The sequence below is a fragment of the Mastigoproctus giganteus genome, chromosome 13, assembly GCF_048544385.1.
Source record: "Mastigoproctus giganteus isolate SK-2022 chromosome 13, ASM4854438v1, whole genome shotgun sequence".
Classification (NCBI taxonomy): domain Eukaryota; kingdom Metazoa; phylum Arthropoda; class Arachnida; order Uropygi; family Thelyphonidae; genus Mastigoproctus; species Mastigoproctus giganteus.
The window spans coordinates 56,496,468-56,513,886 of NC_143587.1; the positions used below are offsets into that span (position 1 = coordinate 56,496,468).

A 17,419-nucleotide genomic window follows, 5' to 3' on the forward strand; every position below is an offset into this window, starting at 1 on the left:
AAGTGATGTGCCATTACACATATATATGAGTTTAAAAGGAACTCAAATGCTTTGCTGTAATGCATTTGAGTGATCATTCTTAAGTAGTCAATAAATGAGTGCCATAAAAGTAAAGGCACATGAAATGAACAAATAATGACATGATTGAACTCTGCAACAATGCTTGGTCTTTGTTTTATAGACTCGGCACGCACACAGTTTTATTTGCTCTTTGCTTATGTTGATGTTAGTTTATGTAATGAATAAAATTTTCAGATTGTTCTGATTTGCAACTCAGCACAGAAGTAAGTGTTCACTTTTGGCTATGAATTCCAAACTTATTTTTCAATCATTATTTATGAATTTTCAGAATATTGAGGATTTCAGAATGTTAATTTCTCAACATTCTGAAAATTGCAGCACGTTGAATGGGCTCTCTCAAATGTAGTTGGTAGCAAAAATCTAAATATATAAGAGAAAGAGCAGTGCCTCTGTAGCCAGGTGGGCAGGAGCAACAGTGCATAGTGCACACCTCTTGATTGGACCGGGGTTCGAGCCCTTGACCACCAAATACGGAGGATGTGGAAAGGTCAGGGAATGACCACCGCATATCCCCGGAGCAATATGGCCTTAGTTGCTAATGCTCCTAAAATCCAAATAACAACATAAGAGAAAGAGAATGTGAGAAAACTGAACCTTGATAGATGCTAGCATTAATGGAGAAGTTAAAAGATGCAGAACCATCTACCGTCACCTGCAGCAAATGATCAGAGAGAAAACTCTGACTACCCAGTTGCTAAAAACATTTGGTGACCCATAATATGGGAACTTGTTTAAAAGACCTTTATGCTAAACATCAGGCCTGGCCAACCCAAATCATTCTGTGGGCCATCTTAACGAACTACAAATTTTCCGAACTACAAAATAAAACAATCTTTTAAAAATAAAAAGTCAAATGCGATAAAAATTTATTTTATTCATTCCTTTTTATTTTATATCTACATCAATGAGATGTTTGCTTTTCTTTACGATCACTCAATTTTTTTTAAAAATCTACTTCAATATTGGTAGTTGCACATCTTAACTTATTTGTTATTGAAACTTGAGATTTATTTTTAATAAATTTCATTTTTGAAAAGAAAATTTCACAGACATATGTGGATCTGAAAGTGCTCAAATTTTTTGTGCAAAAAATCTTAATTTGGGATACTTTTCTGCTGTCACGTATGTGTTGTAAAAGTTTATTTTGATGTTGTGACATGAATGTGTTTTAATTCATTGTTGCACTGTAAATCAAGTACTTCCATCTGTAGAGTTTCTGGTTCAAAGAAGGGAATGAGTGGTGGGGATTCGAGGAAGTACAGCTGGTCTAGTATTATATTTCTCATTATTTGGCATGTCTAGTGCAGCTAGTGAATGATTTCCCACTGATGTAGTCAGTAGCATCAAAATCATCTGTCGGGCCGCAAAAAATAATGTGGCAGTCCACGGGTTGGCCAGGCCTGCTAAACATGATCAAAAGCTTTAAAAATGTCAAATGCGACTGCTTGAGTTTTTCCATCAAATTTTTCTACAAATGAGTAGCTTAAGCCGATATATCATCAATGGATTGACATTGATGATATATTGACGATTATTGATCAGATGGAAGATTTCAAGATAGTTTAAGAGTTGGCTTTGGAACTGATTGGATAGGAGCAAGTTTCAAAACAGAAGGAAAAACACCAGTGGAATAGAAAAGTGTAAAAGGGCAATGTAGAACAGGAGCACAGATTTTGAGAGCAAGTGGAGAGATGCCATTAGGACCTGGAGCTTTCTTAGCATCAAGGTTGTTCAGAATTCTAAAATCTTCCTATTGGAAGACTACTACAGGAAGCATTGAGTGTTGAGTATGAAGAAGGTAGTTTACCATGATCATTGATACAAGAGTTAGAAGAAAAATAGAATGCTAGTAAATCGGCTTTATCTTTTGCTGAAGATGCAGTAGAACCATCAGTTTGCAACAAAGGTGGGAGTATAGGTGGATAGTGTACAGCCAATAGCTTTGACAAGGAGACCAGAATGCATGACTACCTTTGGACAGGAAGCAAGTTTTATACTCTGGAGCCTGTTCAAAATCAAGTTTGGATTGGTTAATTACTGCTTTACAATTGTTTCAACCTTTAGTGTAGGCAGAAAATGAAGCTGGAAATTTGGTTACAAGCCAGTTGAAATATTCTACATTCTCATCTTGAACAGCCTTAGTACATATAATATTGAAAATCAAAGGTTTAGATAAAGGATGATATTTATATTAGTTTGGAATGTGGAAAAATGGATTTAGTGTGAATGTGGAAGTTTAGTGTGAAATTGGACCTCTTTAGATGCATAAAGTGGTTTATCAACTCTGGATAAATCAGTCATTATTTATGCAATGATGTGATTGACTTTGCTGAGAAATAAACTTTACAAAAGTTGCGTTGACAGTGTTAGTACACGGTCAACGCAACATGGTTGCATTGACCGTGTACTGTGACTAATCATTCCAAAGTAGGGGTAATTAGTGGCTTGTGGGTGGCTGCCTGATTGTGTTAACCCATATCATGCAGCATCTTGCACACTATATTGGTGCTGACATGTCCTGATTGTCTTACTAAGGGCCCTTGTGTGTTCTGAGTGGATGACTCTTGAGGGATGTTTTGTTGTATTCTGCTAGCTTTGGAAGTTTCCAGGTTGTTTTGTGATGATTTCAGCCCCAATTTGCTTCCATGCAGATTGCATCATCATCAGTCATCACCCTAGAAATCTTCAGCGCCGTTTACAGACTAATTGCTTATGTGGCATGCTGTTATTATTCCATGCTGGAAGTCTGTTAATTCTATCAATCGTGGCACCTTGCATTCACAGTTATATTACTCTCTGCTCAAAGGCCTATTTATAGTTATCTGATATGTGATGCTTGGGTAGGACATAACCAGCTGTCAGTGGAGGTGTGTCCAAATATTAATGGTAGGGTAGTGTATATCACTTGTCAGGGAACATTGGCCTTATGCAAACAATTGAATATAATTTATTGAATGCATGAGCAATGGCTTAAAATGAAACTTTCTTGAAACAAAAAGTTATTTCCATTTTAAAGTATTACAATTGGATTTTTGATATTTACTTGCAGCCCAGCATTAACTGCATCTTTGAGAGCATTAGCTACACAAATCCCTCAACTTAAAAAGCAAATCCAGGATGGGCTGTTAAAGATGTTATCCCAAGTCTTAATGCATCAACCATTGAGGCATCCTGGAATGCCTAAATTGCATTTTAATCCTGCAGCTTCTGGTGAGTTTGTTATAAAACCAATAACCATTTTCATTAAGGATCATTAAATAAAAATTATTTTTGAAAAAATTACATTTTTCTTCTGTACTTTTTTAATATTACAACTTCATATTTTTGAAAATGATTTTTTATACACCAGCGTTTCCCAAACTTTTTTAGTCACGGAACACTTTTCATCTCACAACGTATTCACAGAACAGCGGGGACACTGAAGAGGGCCACCTTTAGTTAGTAAGGACAGATGAGTAAGGTGTGTGTGTGTGTGTCCAATGTGTAGTCTGGAAAGGACACCTTCGCATCTAATCTATTTGCCTGAGAGCTTGTGCTCCATAATTTCAGTACTGGTTTTATTTGCATCAGATTGTTAGTCACCTGACTTTGGCATAATAATGGCCACTGGTCTGTATAGGCTTTCTAGATGATAGACTTATAGTCATGAAAACAGCACTTCGATCTTAGTCAGGTCTGTGGTAGTTAGAGCTTTGGCAGCTTCATCTGCTTGTTCATTCCATAATATTCCATTGTATGAAAGAGTCCAGCAAAAAAATAATGGCCTTCTTTTCCTGAAAAAGTATCAATTGAGAGTAGATTTTCTTCAAGACTGGATGTAGTGCCAAGCCATTCTGTGAGCAACTGATTGCACTGATTGAGTCTGCATATATCATATACTTAATATTAGTGTGTTCAATATTTTCTAATGGTAATTTAATTGCAAAGAGCTCAGCAGTGAAAATGCTGCTTTCGGCAGTTAGAGAAACAGAGATGGAAGTGGAAGGAAAGATGACTGCTTTGCCCACATCTGTTTTGGAAAAATCAATGTATATCTAGCGAAATGTGCATAATTCTATATGTGAAATGCATGGAGGTTTTGCCTAATGTTCAAGTTGGCTAGGGACTATTAATGGGCTGCATTATCTGTTTCTTGATGTATTTTTCAGAGGTGTATTTTCCAGTTTTCCTATAACTCAAGTAGCCTAAATCCAGCAGGTTTGTTTGCTTTGAATTTATTTCAGGTAGTAGGTGACCCACTATAGATCAAAGAGGTATGGCTAAATAAGATGAGAAGGGACACACCGGAGTTTTGCTGCATAATTCACTAATAATATTTTCTTTCAAAGAAACAATGGTAGTTTGTGTTTTAACTTACAAACCGTGAACTGGAAATGTTCTTATGGCACCCACATAATCCAAAGTGCATTATGTTGAATTGAATTGATCCACCTTGATGTACTTTCCCTAACAGAATTATATACAGGAACACCATACTCAAGATGAGAGCTAATTAGCAAATGATAAAAATGAAGGGTGACACAATCTGTGCCCCACATCATGGATGAGATTATCCAAAATATGTTCATTTTCTTTAAATAGGTAGTTCATATACATTTATATGCTCTAAAAAGTTCAGCTTGTTGCCAACAATTAAATCCATAAATCTGATACTCTTAGTAACAGATGCTGTATGTCTTTCTAACTGTAGTTCAGGATCAGGGTGCATTTTCCAAGGCGGCACCTCCGTAGCCAGGTGGGAAGGAGCAGCAGTGCGTAGCACACACTTCTTGATAAGACCGGGGTTCGAGCCTGTCACCACCAAATACGGAGGATATGGAAAGGTCAGGGAATGACCACCGCATATCCTGGAGCAATATGGCCTTAGTTGCTAATGCTCCTAAAAACCAAATAACAAACAAACAAACAAGCATTTTCCACTTCCTACAGAAATTTATGGCAACAGTTTTTTGTTTGGACAGACAGAAGCTATTATCACATCAGCAGCTATTATTATTCATCCATAGAAGCAGTTTATTCAACATAAGTTGGGGTTGTCAGTCTACAGCAAGCATGTTCTGAGACTGGCATGAAACTGTAAGGTCATCTGCATATCTCTATGCAGATGACCTTACAGATCCTAAACAAAGTACTGTGAAAGAGCATTTTGACAGTGCACTTTTGCACTTTAAATATTCTGCTGTTTAGAAAGTTTTGGATAAATAATGATAGATTGCCTCGTAGTCCGAGAGTATGTAGATTGCGATTTATGCTATATCTCCAGGTAGTATCAAAAGCTTTCCATATATCAATACATTGCATACATGCAATTTTACTTTGACCACGAGGTCTATAGAGGATCTATTCTTGAGAAATCCATATTGATTAATGTAAATAGATTCTGAGATTCGAGATACCATATCAGGTAGGTGTGAATCATCTTTTCCAGGGTTTTATTTACCAGAGACAGCTGGTAAGTGAGATTGGTTAGTCGTTGTGTAGATACAAGTGATCCTTTCCAGGGCTTGGAAAGATTAGAACAATTGAATGGCACCATGAATTAGAATAAATGTCCTCCAGGAATATTCAATTATAAAAGTAGACTCAGCTGTAATGTCTTGTCTTCCAAGTGTAGCAACATTAGGTAGAATATCCCATCAGAGCCGGCAGCACTACTGCGAGATCTGTTGTTATAATCTTTTAGTTTACATAACGTGAAGGGTTGTTTATAAGCAAGTGTTGAAAATTAACTTTATTCTTCAGCAATGGATTTAATATTTTGGAAAAATAAGCTGTATGCAGTTTATGCTGATACTTGAACAAAGGTGGTACCAAGAGCATTTGCAATATCTGAGGGGAGGGATAATTCTTTCCCATTACAGTTAAAAATTGGAGAAAATGCATGAAGGAATTTACCATTTGGCATTTATTTTAATCTTATGTTATATTAATTTGGTGTCGGTCTTCAGTGATTGTCGAGTTGAACTTAATTCAAGAGTTGCACTTAGTTTCTTTCTTATTATTTACATATCTCTTAGTTTTATGTGTTGTTTAAAATTAAATTTTGGGTAAGATCATGCTTCAGACTAGAGCAGAAAAGTAATGGCCTCAAAGTCAATGGTCAGGCCACACCTAGAGTACTGTATACAGGCCTGGAGGCCTCATTTCAGGAAGGATGTAGAGCTGCTGGAACGAGTACAGAGAAGGGCAACTAGATTGGTGAATGGGACAAAGGGGTTCTCTTACGAAGAAAGGCTTAAGTTTTGCAAATTACAGTGTCTGGAAACTAGGCACCAGCGGGGTGATCTGATAGAGGTGTACAAAGCCTTGAATGGTTTGAGCATGCTCAATGCTGATGGGATTCTTCCTCTAGCTCAGAAAAATCACCTGAGAGGGCATAAATTCAAATTGAGGAAAGACAGATGTAGGATAGATGTGCAGAAATTTGCCTTTAGCCAGCGGGTGGTTGGTGGGTGGAACAGACTTCCATCCCTTGTCGTGGAAGTTGATAGCCTAAATAAGTTTAAGGCTCAGCTGGACAGGTATTTCGAACGAACAGAGGGGTGAAGTGGAAGTGGTTCTTTTTATTTATTTATGTTACTTTTTTTTTTTTTTTTTTTTTTTTTTGGCTGATGCTGCATAAGCTTGCTTTCTTGCATCAAATGCCTCTGCTAATGCTAATAGTAGTGGGAATGCTCTGGTTCAGTAGAGATATTCTGAGTGCAGTTTTACTGTGAATTAGAACTATATTTTAAGCATCAGTTGTTCTCTTTTTCACAAAGCCATCTTTAGCAGGACATGATACAGCCACGGGAAATGCCTTTATGTATGTACACAAATGTTCATTACAAAGAGTATGAGGAGATTAGGCACAAATTCAGCATTCTGACAGGTTTATGTGGGGAGTTGAAGAAGATGGTTGATGCTCTCAAAGGATTACAGGATAGGGACTCATCAAGCACTCAGCTGCCTAGCCCAATGCTTGACCCATGCACCAACAGCAGGCAACACAACAATATCCTCCACAGCAGAGATCCTTAATCCCACAGGAAGTAGGTATTAGTTGGAATCAAGAATGTTGGGGAAGTGGGAAATATATTTTGGAAAAAGGACAGGCAGAATAGGACCAGGGTATATCTGCCAGGGACCAAAATTGATGATGTTGTAGAGTAGCTATCATCTTTTAAGGCAACAAAAGGTGATATGTTGTATATGCTGGTACAATGATATTAAGAGTAGGTGATCTGAGGATTTAATTAAAACTATAGCCACTCCCTGGCTTACGTAATACTCGACTTACGGAAATTCGACTTTATGTCAGCAGGAACTTTTCTATAGAACAGTAGGAACTTTACTATAGAATCAGCAAACTCAATTTTAAAAAAAAAATTGAATATGTAGCAGTTATGACAAAAATTGTGCTGAGTGTTCTGAACATTTCCCTAGACCCCTCCCTGACTCCATCCATATTTCTTTGATCTAAATTTCTGTGATTTCTGTTTGTGGCTAAAATTTTAACTCAAAAAGGAGGAGATTTTAATATTTTTCTAGATCCAACAGAAAACACAAGTGATACTGCAAGAGATAAATGAAATATGGGAGGGGTTTTAGAAGTGTTTCCAGCAGTGGCAGAATCATTGGACATCACATTGCAGTAGGACTACTTGGAAGAGAGAGATGCACACATTCGAATGAATCAGTAAATATAAATATATAGTCTGGAAACATAACAAATTTAATTTTTCACTGAGTGGTGATTCTTCATATTAAATAAAATTTACTTTCTTGTATGTCTAATTAAATAAATTACATTCAGATCTTGTAATGATAGTAAAGTCATTTTTATTTAAAACTCCAAGCAGAAGTATACAATTAGAAGTATGATTGGAGCCTTTAATATAATATTTCATGCAAAGTAATGTTTTTTTTATATTTATATAAAAGAAATGCAGTTTTCAGTTTATTTATAAATATGTTTTTTTCTCTGTTTTTAGTTTCACTTCAAAACTTAATGGAAACTACTGAAGTTGCAAGTATTACGTTAGCCTTGAGAACATTAGGCAGTTTTGACTTCCATGGTAAGCTCCCATAATTGATAATTCTTCTAATAGTGCTATTAAAATAGTTTAATATAAATACATCTTAAAACTTTCATATCAGTCTAAATATATATACTTATTTAGCAAAATTAAAATCAACACGTCCAGAATGAAATTCTTAATCAAATTAATTAAATTGACTTGATTAAGAACTTCATCCTGGTATTAATCATTTGATCCTTTTCTGCCTATTGGTGTTATGCAGTGACATTGTAAGGCTCCTTCTCCCTCAATATAAAGGAAATATACTCAGTAAATTTTAGTTCTTTTAAAAGGTGCAATTGTGGCTGTAATTTAATTACTGAATATTTATCTACACTATATGACTAAAAGTATGGGGAAATACAGGTAGCTTGATTTGATTTGATTTTTTGTGGCGCAAAAACAGCAAGGTTATAGTGCACCAGCAGGTAGCAAAAATGAGCTTTTAATTCAAAAATTTAATAATACTAGGGCCAATTTTAGCCTGCTTGACAACCTCATTCCTGCTGGGCATATTTCTACCAACTTCTAGTAAGTATTGGCTGGAATTGCTTCCATTCATTCTACAAAGTAGCTGACACAGCTAGTTTTAAAATAAAGCTGGTTTTTTGACCATAGCCTACTCTGGTATTCCAGATCATTCCACAAATTTTCAGTGGGGTTGAGATCTGAGTGCTGAGCTAGCCAATTCAACTTTTTTATATCATTGTTAATAAACCAGTCTCGTATGACGCTCATTATATGACATGCCATATTGTTGTGCTGATACCAAAAGGACCTGTTTCTGTAGTACTGCTATCGTGTAGTACTTAATGACAAAGGGCAGATTAATAGTTACGGGGACCCAGGAAATATTTTTGTCTCCATCAGTTTTTTTAACTATATATATCCCTCACAATTGCAGGGATTAGAGACCGAGGAAAACCTTCACAACTGACAAAACCATGAACAGTAAATACCTAAAAGTAATAGGAAAAAGGATACATTCCAGAAACTCAATTTTTAAACAATAGAAATAGGAAAAATCACTAATGCAAATTATATGTATAGCATGCAAGTGTTTGACATAAGAATAATCCAGAAATGACCATATACAATGCTTGACATGCTGGGAGATATTAGGGGTGATTTGTGCTGGAAGAGTTACAGAGGAAGTACAATAGATACAAATGGAGCTTGATACAGTGGGGGATAGACATCAGCTTCAAGAATTTGGTGATTGAAAGCCACTTATCTTTCTAATTTAATTTTTTTATAGTTCTTTATAAAGTAATACAAAGCTCTAGGTTTTTCAGCCACCACAATATGTAACCTGTAATCACACTTGTATAGACATAATATATGATAAACAACATGAACCAATGCACTATGATCAAAAGTGTTGATTCACCAAAAATCCCAAAAACAAATATCTACTAAATTATATAACTTTGCCTGAATTTTTTCATAAATTTAAGAATAATGTAAGATAAGAAGTTTTTTTAAAAAAATGTGCAATTATATATTCAATAGGTCTTGGTTCTTGGGGTAATGGCAGGAGGCTCACTGAAAAATTTTCTGGTGTCCTTAGTGGTCCAATCCACCCTATGTATAATTTTCAAAAACATTCAAGTAGGTCGTAGACTTCATGATTTCAGGCACTACAGTGGGTCAAGTTTAAACCTGTTAAAACAGTGATATACCATCAGACCAGATGCACTTTCTGGGTGATCTCTGCATCTAAACACATCCATCAAAATAACACATTGTACAGCAAGGTTTGATTCTGGCATGAATAAAGCACTTTGCTTGTTCTTCTGTAATGTTATACCACTGTTTGAAAATCTGAACATAGTTAATGCAAACAAGCTGGTCTTATTATTTATTATCTATTTATGCAAATAAATCTGTCAGTGATATACCACTGTTTGTAAATCTGAATATAGTTCTTCAGTCAGATGTGTCTCCTGTACATTTACTGAGTTCCTCTAGCTCATTAGGGCTCATTATGCAAGTCAAGGCAGCTTAGCCAAATCTGAGACTCTTTAATAATAAAAAAACAAACAAATCAACCCAAGAACTTCAGGATGTAATGTTCATTTCTAGAACAACTTTCTCAAGAAATAATTATAATCAAAAAATGTCTAAGTTTCCTGATGATACAAAGATGGGCACAGTGGTTAATGAAAGAGCAGTCAGGATATGCTATTTCACGAGAATCTAGATAAACTAAGCAGATGGGCTGGAAAATGGCATTCAGCAGTTTAACAGGGATAAATGGAAGGTACAGTATTTGGGTCGCAGTCATCCCAGAATAACATACCATTTGGGTAGAATCAAACTCAAAGTAGCTAATAAGGAAAAAGATTTGGAGTAATTGTACAGTCTGACGTGAAATTCTCTGAGCAGTGCGAATGGGCTGCTAGAATAGCCCATGTCAGTGACAGGGTTCTGTCAGTGATATACAGAAACTTTGCCAGAAAAGAAGTGATTATCCCACTGTATAAAGCAATGGTTAAGTCATATGTAGAATACTACATGCAAATTTTAAAACCTTATTTTAGGAAGGATAGATTTTGTTGGAAAGCATGCAGAGAAGATCAGCAAGAGTAATTGAGAGCACAAAAGGATATGCTTGCAAAGAAGGACTGGGCTCTGTATATTTCATTATGTGGAACTAGGCATCTCTATTGGGATCTAACTGAAATGTATAATTATTTAAAAGGGTCAATTAAACTAAATGCTGACGGCATTTATAGTTTTATCAGATGACACACGCACACACACGCACACACACACACACACACACACGCACGCACGCACGCACGCACGCACGCACAGAAACATAAATGTAAATCGGAGGATGATTGCAGAACAGATTGTTTGAATAAAATTCTACCAAGTTTTGTGAAAGTGAATTGGTTGAATAAATTTAAAGATTGGACAAATTATTTGCAGGAATGGACAAATGAAGTGGGTAAAATTTTTTTTTTTTTTTTTTTGTGTTAGTTTTTTTCTGTTGCTGTATAAGCTTTGCTTCCTTGCATCATGTTGCCAATACTAATTTCATTTGTTTCTTCCTTATTTTAGGCCGTTCCTTAATGAGATTTGTACGTCACTGTGCTGAGACTTATCTATCTAATGAGCATAAGGAGGTCAGGTTAGAATCTATCAGAACTTGTTGTCGCCTTCTTTCACCAGCCATTCAGGTATTTACTATAAACTTTATTTTGATTTAATTTATATGGAACAATAATCATTTTTTAATGAGGATTTGCAGTAATACAGGAAGAAAGAACAAACATTAATTTTGCTGTGAATTTATGTAGTTAATAAATTTTATGAAATTCATATAGAGATTTAAAAAAAAAATGTAAACAATAAAGATGAACTCTGGTGTTGAACTGTCAATAACGTTACTTACAGCAGGTGCTAGTCAAGTTCTTACCCGGTCTAAAAGAAGGTGATAGATGCTATCACTAATCAAATGTTTGTTAAAAAGGCATTTATTTATTTATTTATTTATCAGTTTAATACAAGATATTAGCATTAGTTGAGGCATATGATGCAAGAAAGCAAGCTCATACAGCATTACCCATCCAGTCACTCCAAATGTTTGTCTAGTTCAGCCTTAAATTTATTTAAGCTATCTACTTCCACAACAACAGATGGAAGTCACTTCCAGCAATCAAATACCTGCTGGCTAAAGCCAAACTTCTGCACATCTATTCTACAACTGTCTTTCTTCACTTTGAATCTATGCCCCCTCAGGTTCTTAATCTGAGCAAGCAGAAGAATCCCATCAGCATTCCTGCAAACCATTTCTGCAAGCCTTGTACACCTCAGTCAGCTCACTTTGCAGGTGCCTAGTCTCGAAACGTTGCACTTTTCAGAACTTAAGCCTTTCTTCATAAGAGCACCCCTTTGTTCCTCTACCAATCTTCTTGTCCTTCTCTGTTCTCGTTCTAGCAACTCTACATTCTTCCTAAAATGAGGCCTCCAGACCTGTATGCAGTACTCAAGGTTAGCCTGACAATTGCCTTATACAGGGGGATAATCAACTTATCTATGCTAGAAAAATTCCTATATATATCATTGACGAGACTCCATGAGCTGCTCTGGCAGCCCATCTGAACTGCTCAGAGAACTTCATATCTCACTGCACAACTATCCCCTGGTCTCTTTTATTCTCCACTTCCCTGAGTGTAGTACCACACAGTTGGTACGTTTCTCTTGGGTTACTGCTACCCAAATGCAGTACTTTGCATTTTTTTAAGTTAAACTTTGGTGGCCAATTCTCAGCCCATCTGCCTAACTTTTCTAGATTCTGTTGCTGTAGAATACTGCCTTTACTGTCATTAACAACCCTACCAACCTTTGTATTATCTGCGAACTTGGACATTAGTATTAGTAGAGGCATTTGATGCAAGAAAGCAAGCTTATGCAGCATCAGCCAAAAAAAAAAAAAACCCACTTCCACTTCACCCCTCTGTTCGTTCAAAATACCTGTCCAGCTGAGCCTTAAACTTATTTAGGCTATCAACCTCCACTACAAGGGATGGAAGTCTGTTTCACCAACCAACCACCCGCTGGCTAAAGGAAAATTTCCGCACGTCTATCCTACACCTGTCTTTCCTCAATTTGAATTTATGCCCTCTCAGGTGATTATTCTGAGCTAGAGGAAGAATCCCATCAGCATTGAGCATGCTCAAACCATTCAAGGCTTTATACACCTCTATCAGATCACCTCGCTGGTGCCTAGTCTCCAGACACTGTAATTTGCAAAACTTAAGCCTTTCTTCGTAAGGGCACCCCTTTGTTCCATTCACTAATCTTGTTCCCCTTCTTTGTACTCGTTCCAGCAGCTCTACATCCTTCTGGAAATGAGGCCTCCAGACCTGTATACAGTACTCTAGGTGTGGCCTGACCATTGCCTTATACAAGGGAATAATCACCTCCTTATCCCTGCTGGAAAACATCCTGTATATCATTGACAATACTCCATGAGCTACTCTTGCAGCCCATCTGCACTGCTCAGAGAACTTCATATCTGCCTGCACAACCACCCCCAAGTCCCTTTCATTCTCTACCACTGTTAGTGTAGTACCACAGAGTTGATACGTTGCTCTGGGGTTGCTGTTTCCCATGTGTAGTACTTTGTACTCATTGCCTTGGACATTTGATAAATACACAAAACAACAATGTGCCCAGCACCGAACCCTGGGGAACTCCACCAATATCATTAGTCAACGTAGAGAGGTGTTCATTTATTACCACTCTCTGCCTTCGCCCACTCAACCATCCCTTTATCCATTGCTGTAACTTGCCCTTAATGCCATACCGCTGCAATTTGTATAGCAGTCTTCCATGTACAACAGTATCAAAAGCTTTCCTGAAATCCAAGTATATGATATCAAAATTATTTTTTGCATTCAGTTCCTTTGTGACCACATCGCAGTATCCAATCAAATTGGTCAGACAAGTCCTCCTTTTAACGAACCCATGCTGTGTCTGAACTATTCCTTACACTCTAGTCTAGATGACCCTGCAGTACTTCTTTAATCAGTGACTCCATTATTTTCCCCAGAATAGAAGTTAAACTAACAGATCTGTAATTATTTATGTCACTCTTTGGAACCCTCTTTGTGAATTTTGGATACATTTGCACATCTCTAGTCCATGGGGACCACCCCTGAATCTAAGAATGCTCTCATAATTATGGCTAAGTGTTTGCTTACTTTTCTCGCTGCCTCCTTTAATATAACTGGATAGATTCCATCCATCCCAGATGCCTTTTTTATGTTTAACTTCAGTTTTCTCCTCCACTTTGCTCTCCTTTATTACAAAATCATTTAGCACCCTGTTAGAGTTTAGTATACTTCTGTCCTCCCCTTCCTTACAGAATTTCTGATGTGTGAATGTAAGTGCAAAATACTCATTCAGTTTGTCAGCTATCTGAGCAGAATCATCAAAAGTCGAACCAGCAATATCAAGTGGAGTAATCTGATTCATCCCCTTCCTTCTAGAGTTTACATAAAGAAGTCTTTGTTGTTTTTCTTTACATCCTTTGCCAAGGATTTCTTGTGATCAGCTTTCCCTTGCTTAACCTCCTTTGTGACTTGATTACAGACTAGCTTATATCTATCATAGGCTTCTGTGTCATCTGATAATTTATATGCATCCCATGGATTTTTCTTCTCTGCCACGAACCGCACTAGTCCATCTGGCATCCATTTAGGTCTAAATCTTGAACAGTATTTCTTAGTTGATATGAAAAGCCTGGTAGCTTTCAATTTCACTGTTTTTAACATCATCAGTTCCACTATAGAATTTAAAGACTGTCTAAGATCACTGTAGTCACTTTTACGAAAGCAAAAACCCTTCCTTTTACCCCTAATAGTAGTTACATCTTTAAGTAAGTCCCACATCAGTACACTGTGATCACTGTCACTGAGTGGTTCCTCTATTTGCAAATTCTTAATGCATGAATAATCACTGCTGATAATCAGGTCTAGAGCATTACTTCCTCCGGTTGCCCCGAACATGTTGCTGTAGAAAACAATCCTCCAATAAATCCACAAAAGTCTTGCTGGCATGTGCGTGACCAATCCACAAGTTCCAGTCAATATCTGGAAATTTAAAATCCCCCATTACAAGACATTCTGATTTACTGGCCTAATCTATTTCTCTGCTCAATTGTTCATTGTACTCATCAGAGTCATTAGGCCTTTAACACACTGCTACTGTCATTTTCTATTTTCCAGTGCTTATATCACACCAAACTGACGCAACATTGCACTGTCACCAATGTCAACTGGATGCACTTCCTTAGATTTTATGTTTCTTAACTAATAGCATAACCTCTCCTCCCTTTCCTGTCTATCTTTTCTGTACACATTGTACTCCTCAAATTCCAATTCTGCACTGCTTATGTCTGTGTGACACCGTCTCTGATATCCCAACAATATCTGCCTTTGATGTCTTGACCAGCACTTCAAATTCATCAAATTTCTTTACTATACTTCTTGCATTGATGTACATGGAAGTATGCACGCACCTGTTCTTACTCTTAGTTAACACATTCCTAACTACTCTTAGTTAACATAATCCTAACACAGCCCATGTATTTACTTGTTCCATGCTGACTCCCAGCAGTTCTTGAAATCCCCAGCAACTTGTTCTCTAGGCTGCTGTATTCTAATAGAAGCAGTGCAAGAATCATTTCATCTCTGCCTGCAGCTACTGTTGATCTTTTAGTCTGTGAATCTCCTCAAACTAGCAGTTTTTCGACCCACCTAACACTCCTTCAATAGCATCAGCAAATATTCTTGCACCCTTCTATTTAAGTGTATCCCATCCCTATAGAAGCAATCTCTCCATTGTGTACAGCAAGTACAGACCACACTGAAAAAAATTCTAACCCATGAGCCTTGCACAATCTCTCCAGGGCCGAATTGATTGACAAGGCTCATCATATACTCCCTCCTATCGTGTGTAGGCAGAATTGCAGACACTTTCAAATTTAACCCTAACTCTACTTTTTTTCAACATTGATCTGTACTTGTTAAGTAAATATGCAAATCCCTTACTCTTAAGGCCATTAGTGCCAATGTGTACAATGGCGCACTATGGCCATAGACACTGCTGTGCCAAAAAAAATTCCCAAACAAACATGTGGACGTGTTTTTGTAATGGGCGGCACCTAGAATGTCAGTTCATCTCCGCCTCGTATCTCTGTGAAGAACAGTACCACTGTAGAAGGGCCAGAAATAAGTAGTGTATGTTTGTGTGTATTCTGTGTGTGTTCTGTGTGTGTTCTGTTGTTGTGTCTGACCGCTTGGCTACCCAGAATCATCTGTCCAGGTGACTGATGATTCTGGGTACTCGTCCACACCACGGGAAGGTGGGCCAGTCACAATGGAGCTCGCACTGTCTCAATTCGAGACTCTGACCCACCTGATGTTGGCAAAAGATGGGCCAGATTCCTCTGGGGGGGCCCACTCCAGAGGAGAGAAAAAAAAAAAAGAATTTCCCCGTGGTGTTAAAAAAAAAAAAAAAAATATATATATATATATATATATATATACATATACATATATATATAAAAAAAAATAATAAATAAATAAATAATAAAAAAAATAAAATAAATAATAAATAAATAATAATAAATAAAATAATATAAAAAAATAATAATAATAATAAATAAATAATAAATAAAATAATAATAATAATAAAAATAAATAAATAAAAAAAAAATTAGGCAATGTTGCTCCCTATTGAGCAGCTCCACCAGCCAAAGGAGTAGAATTATTCGTAGCCGTATAACTAATTCTTCTTCTTGTGAAAACATTAGATGCAAACTGCTGAAGAGCAACATAAGAATTCTTGTCTCCCACCAGCAAAGTTTCATGCCCATGAGAGAGTGTAGAAACTGATGAACGAAGAACATCTCTAAAGTCATTATACAGCGGACATTCAAATAAAATGTGGCTCCAATTTTCATTTTCCCCGCATTGACAAGCTTCCGTTCTAGAAAGACCAAAACGACATAGTTTTTCGTTAAGAGATCCATGTCCCGTTAAGAGGAAGGATGTATATAAGTCTAAAGAGAACCAAGCAGGTTTCTGCTTTACACAAAAGGCCACCTCAGGGAAAAAAGTCCTAGTAACAGATCCGACAGATGACGTATCCCAGCGGGTCTGCCACAGATTTATCATTTCATTCCACAAACGATTACGTTCTTGCTTAATATCTGAATTAATATTCAGAAGCAAACCCATAAATTCAGTTGCTAGTTGGTTTTTTTAACCTATAACAAAGACCTCTGTAAGCTACGTGAAGGTCCAATGGCAATACACCTGCAAGAACCCGCAGTGCAGAAGTTGAAACAGTTCGACAAGCTCTTAACATACATAATAATATTGTGCGTTGCATAGTAGCCAACTTCAATCGAAATTTAACAGTTCTAAGCCTGTGAAACCATACACCTGCAGCATAAGTAGCCATAGGAAGGAATACGGCGTTATAATAGATTCTCATGGTACGTCTAGAAAGTCCCCAGTCTGAACGAGAAATTTTTACAATAGCACCAGTGAATCTTCTGAACTTTGTTGTTACATTATTTAAATGAGAGACAAAATTAAGCTTTGAGTCGATTGTAATCCCAAGTAATTTAGTTTCAGAGACAAGTGGAATCCTGTTATTATTAATCTTCACTAAAGGGGGTTGTTGAGGGTTTAAATGTGATCCAAAGATCATCATTTTAGTCTTGGACGAACTTATTGTCAATTTATTATCCA

The 17,419-nt window shown here is 36.8% G+C and overlaps 1 protein-coding gene across 1 annotated transcript in view; it reads left to right on the forward strand.

Annotated features, from left to right (window-relative positions):
• mTor (serine/threonine-protein kinase Tor) overlaps positions 1-17,419 on the forward strand; it is a 704,297-nt gene that overhangs the window by 124,500 nt on the left and 562,378 nt on the right. Inside the window, exons 11-13 of the mRNA XM_090387576.1 lie at positions 3,131-3,291; positions 8,055-8,138; positions 11,211-11,329. Of these exons, the coding sequence (XP_090243702.1) occupies positions 3,131-3,291; positions 8,055-8,138; positions 11,211-11,329 (364 nt within the window). The remainder of the gene's footprint in view (positions 1-3,130; positions 3,292-8,054; positions 8,139-11,210; positions 11,330-17,419) is intronic.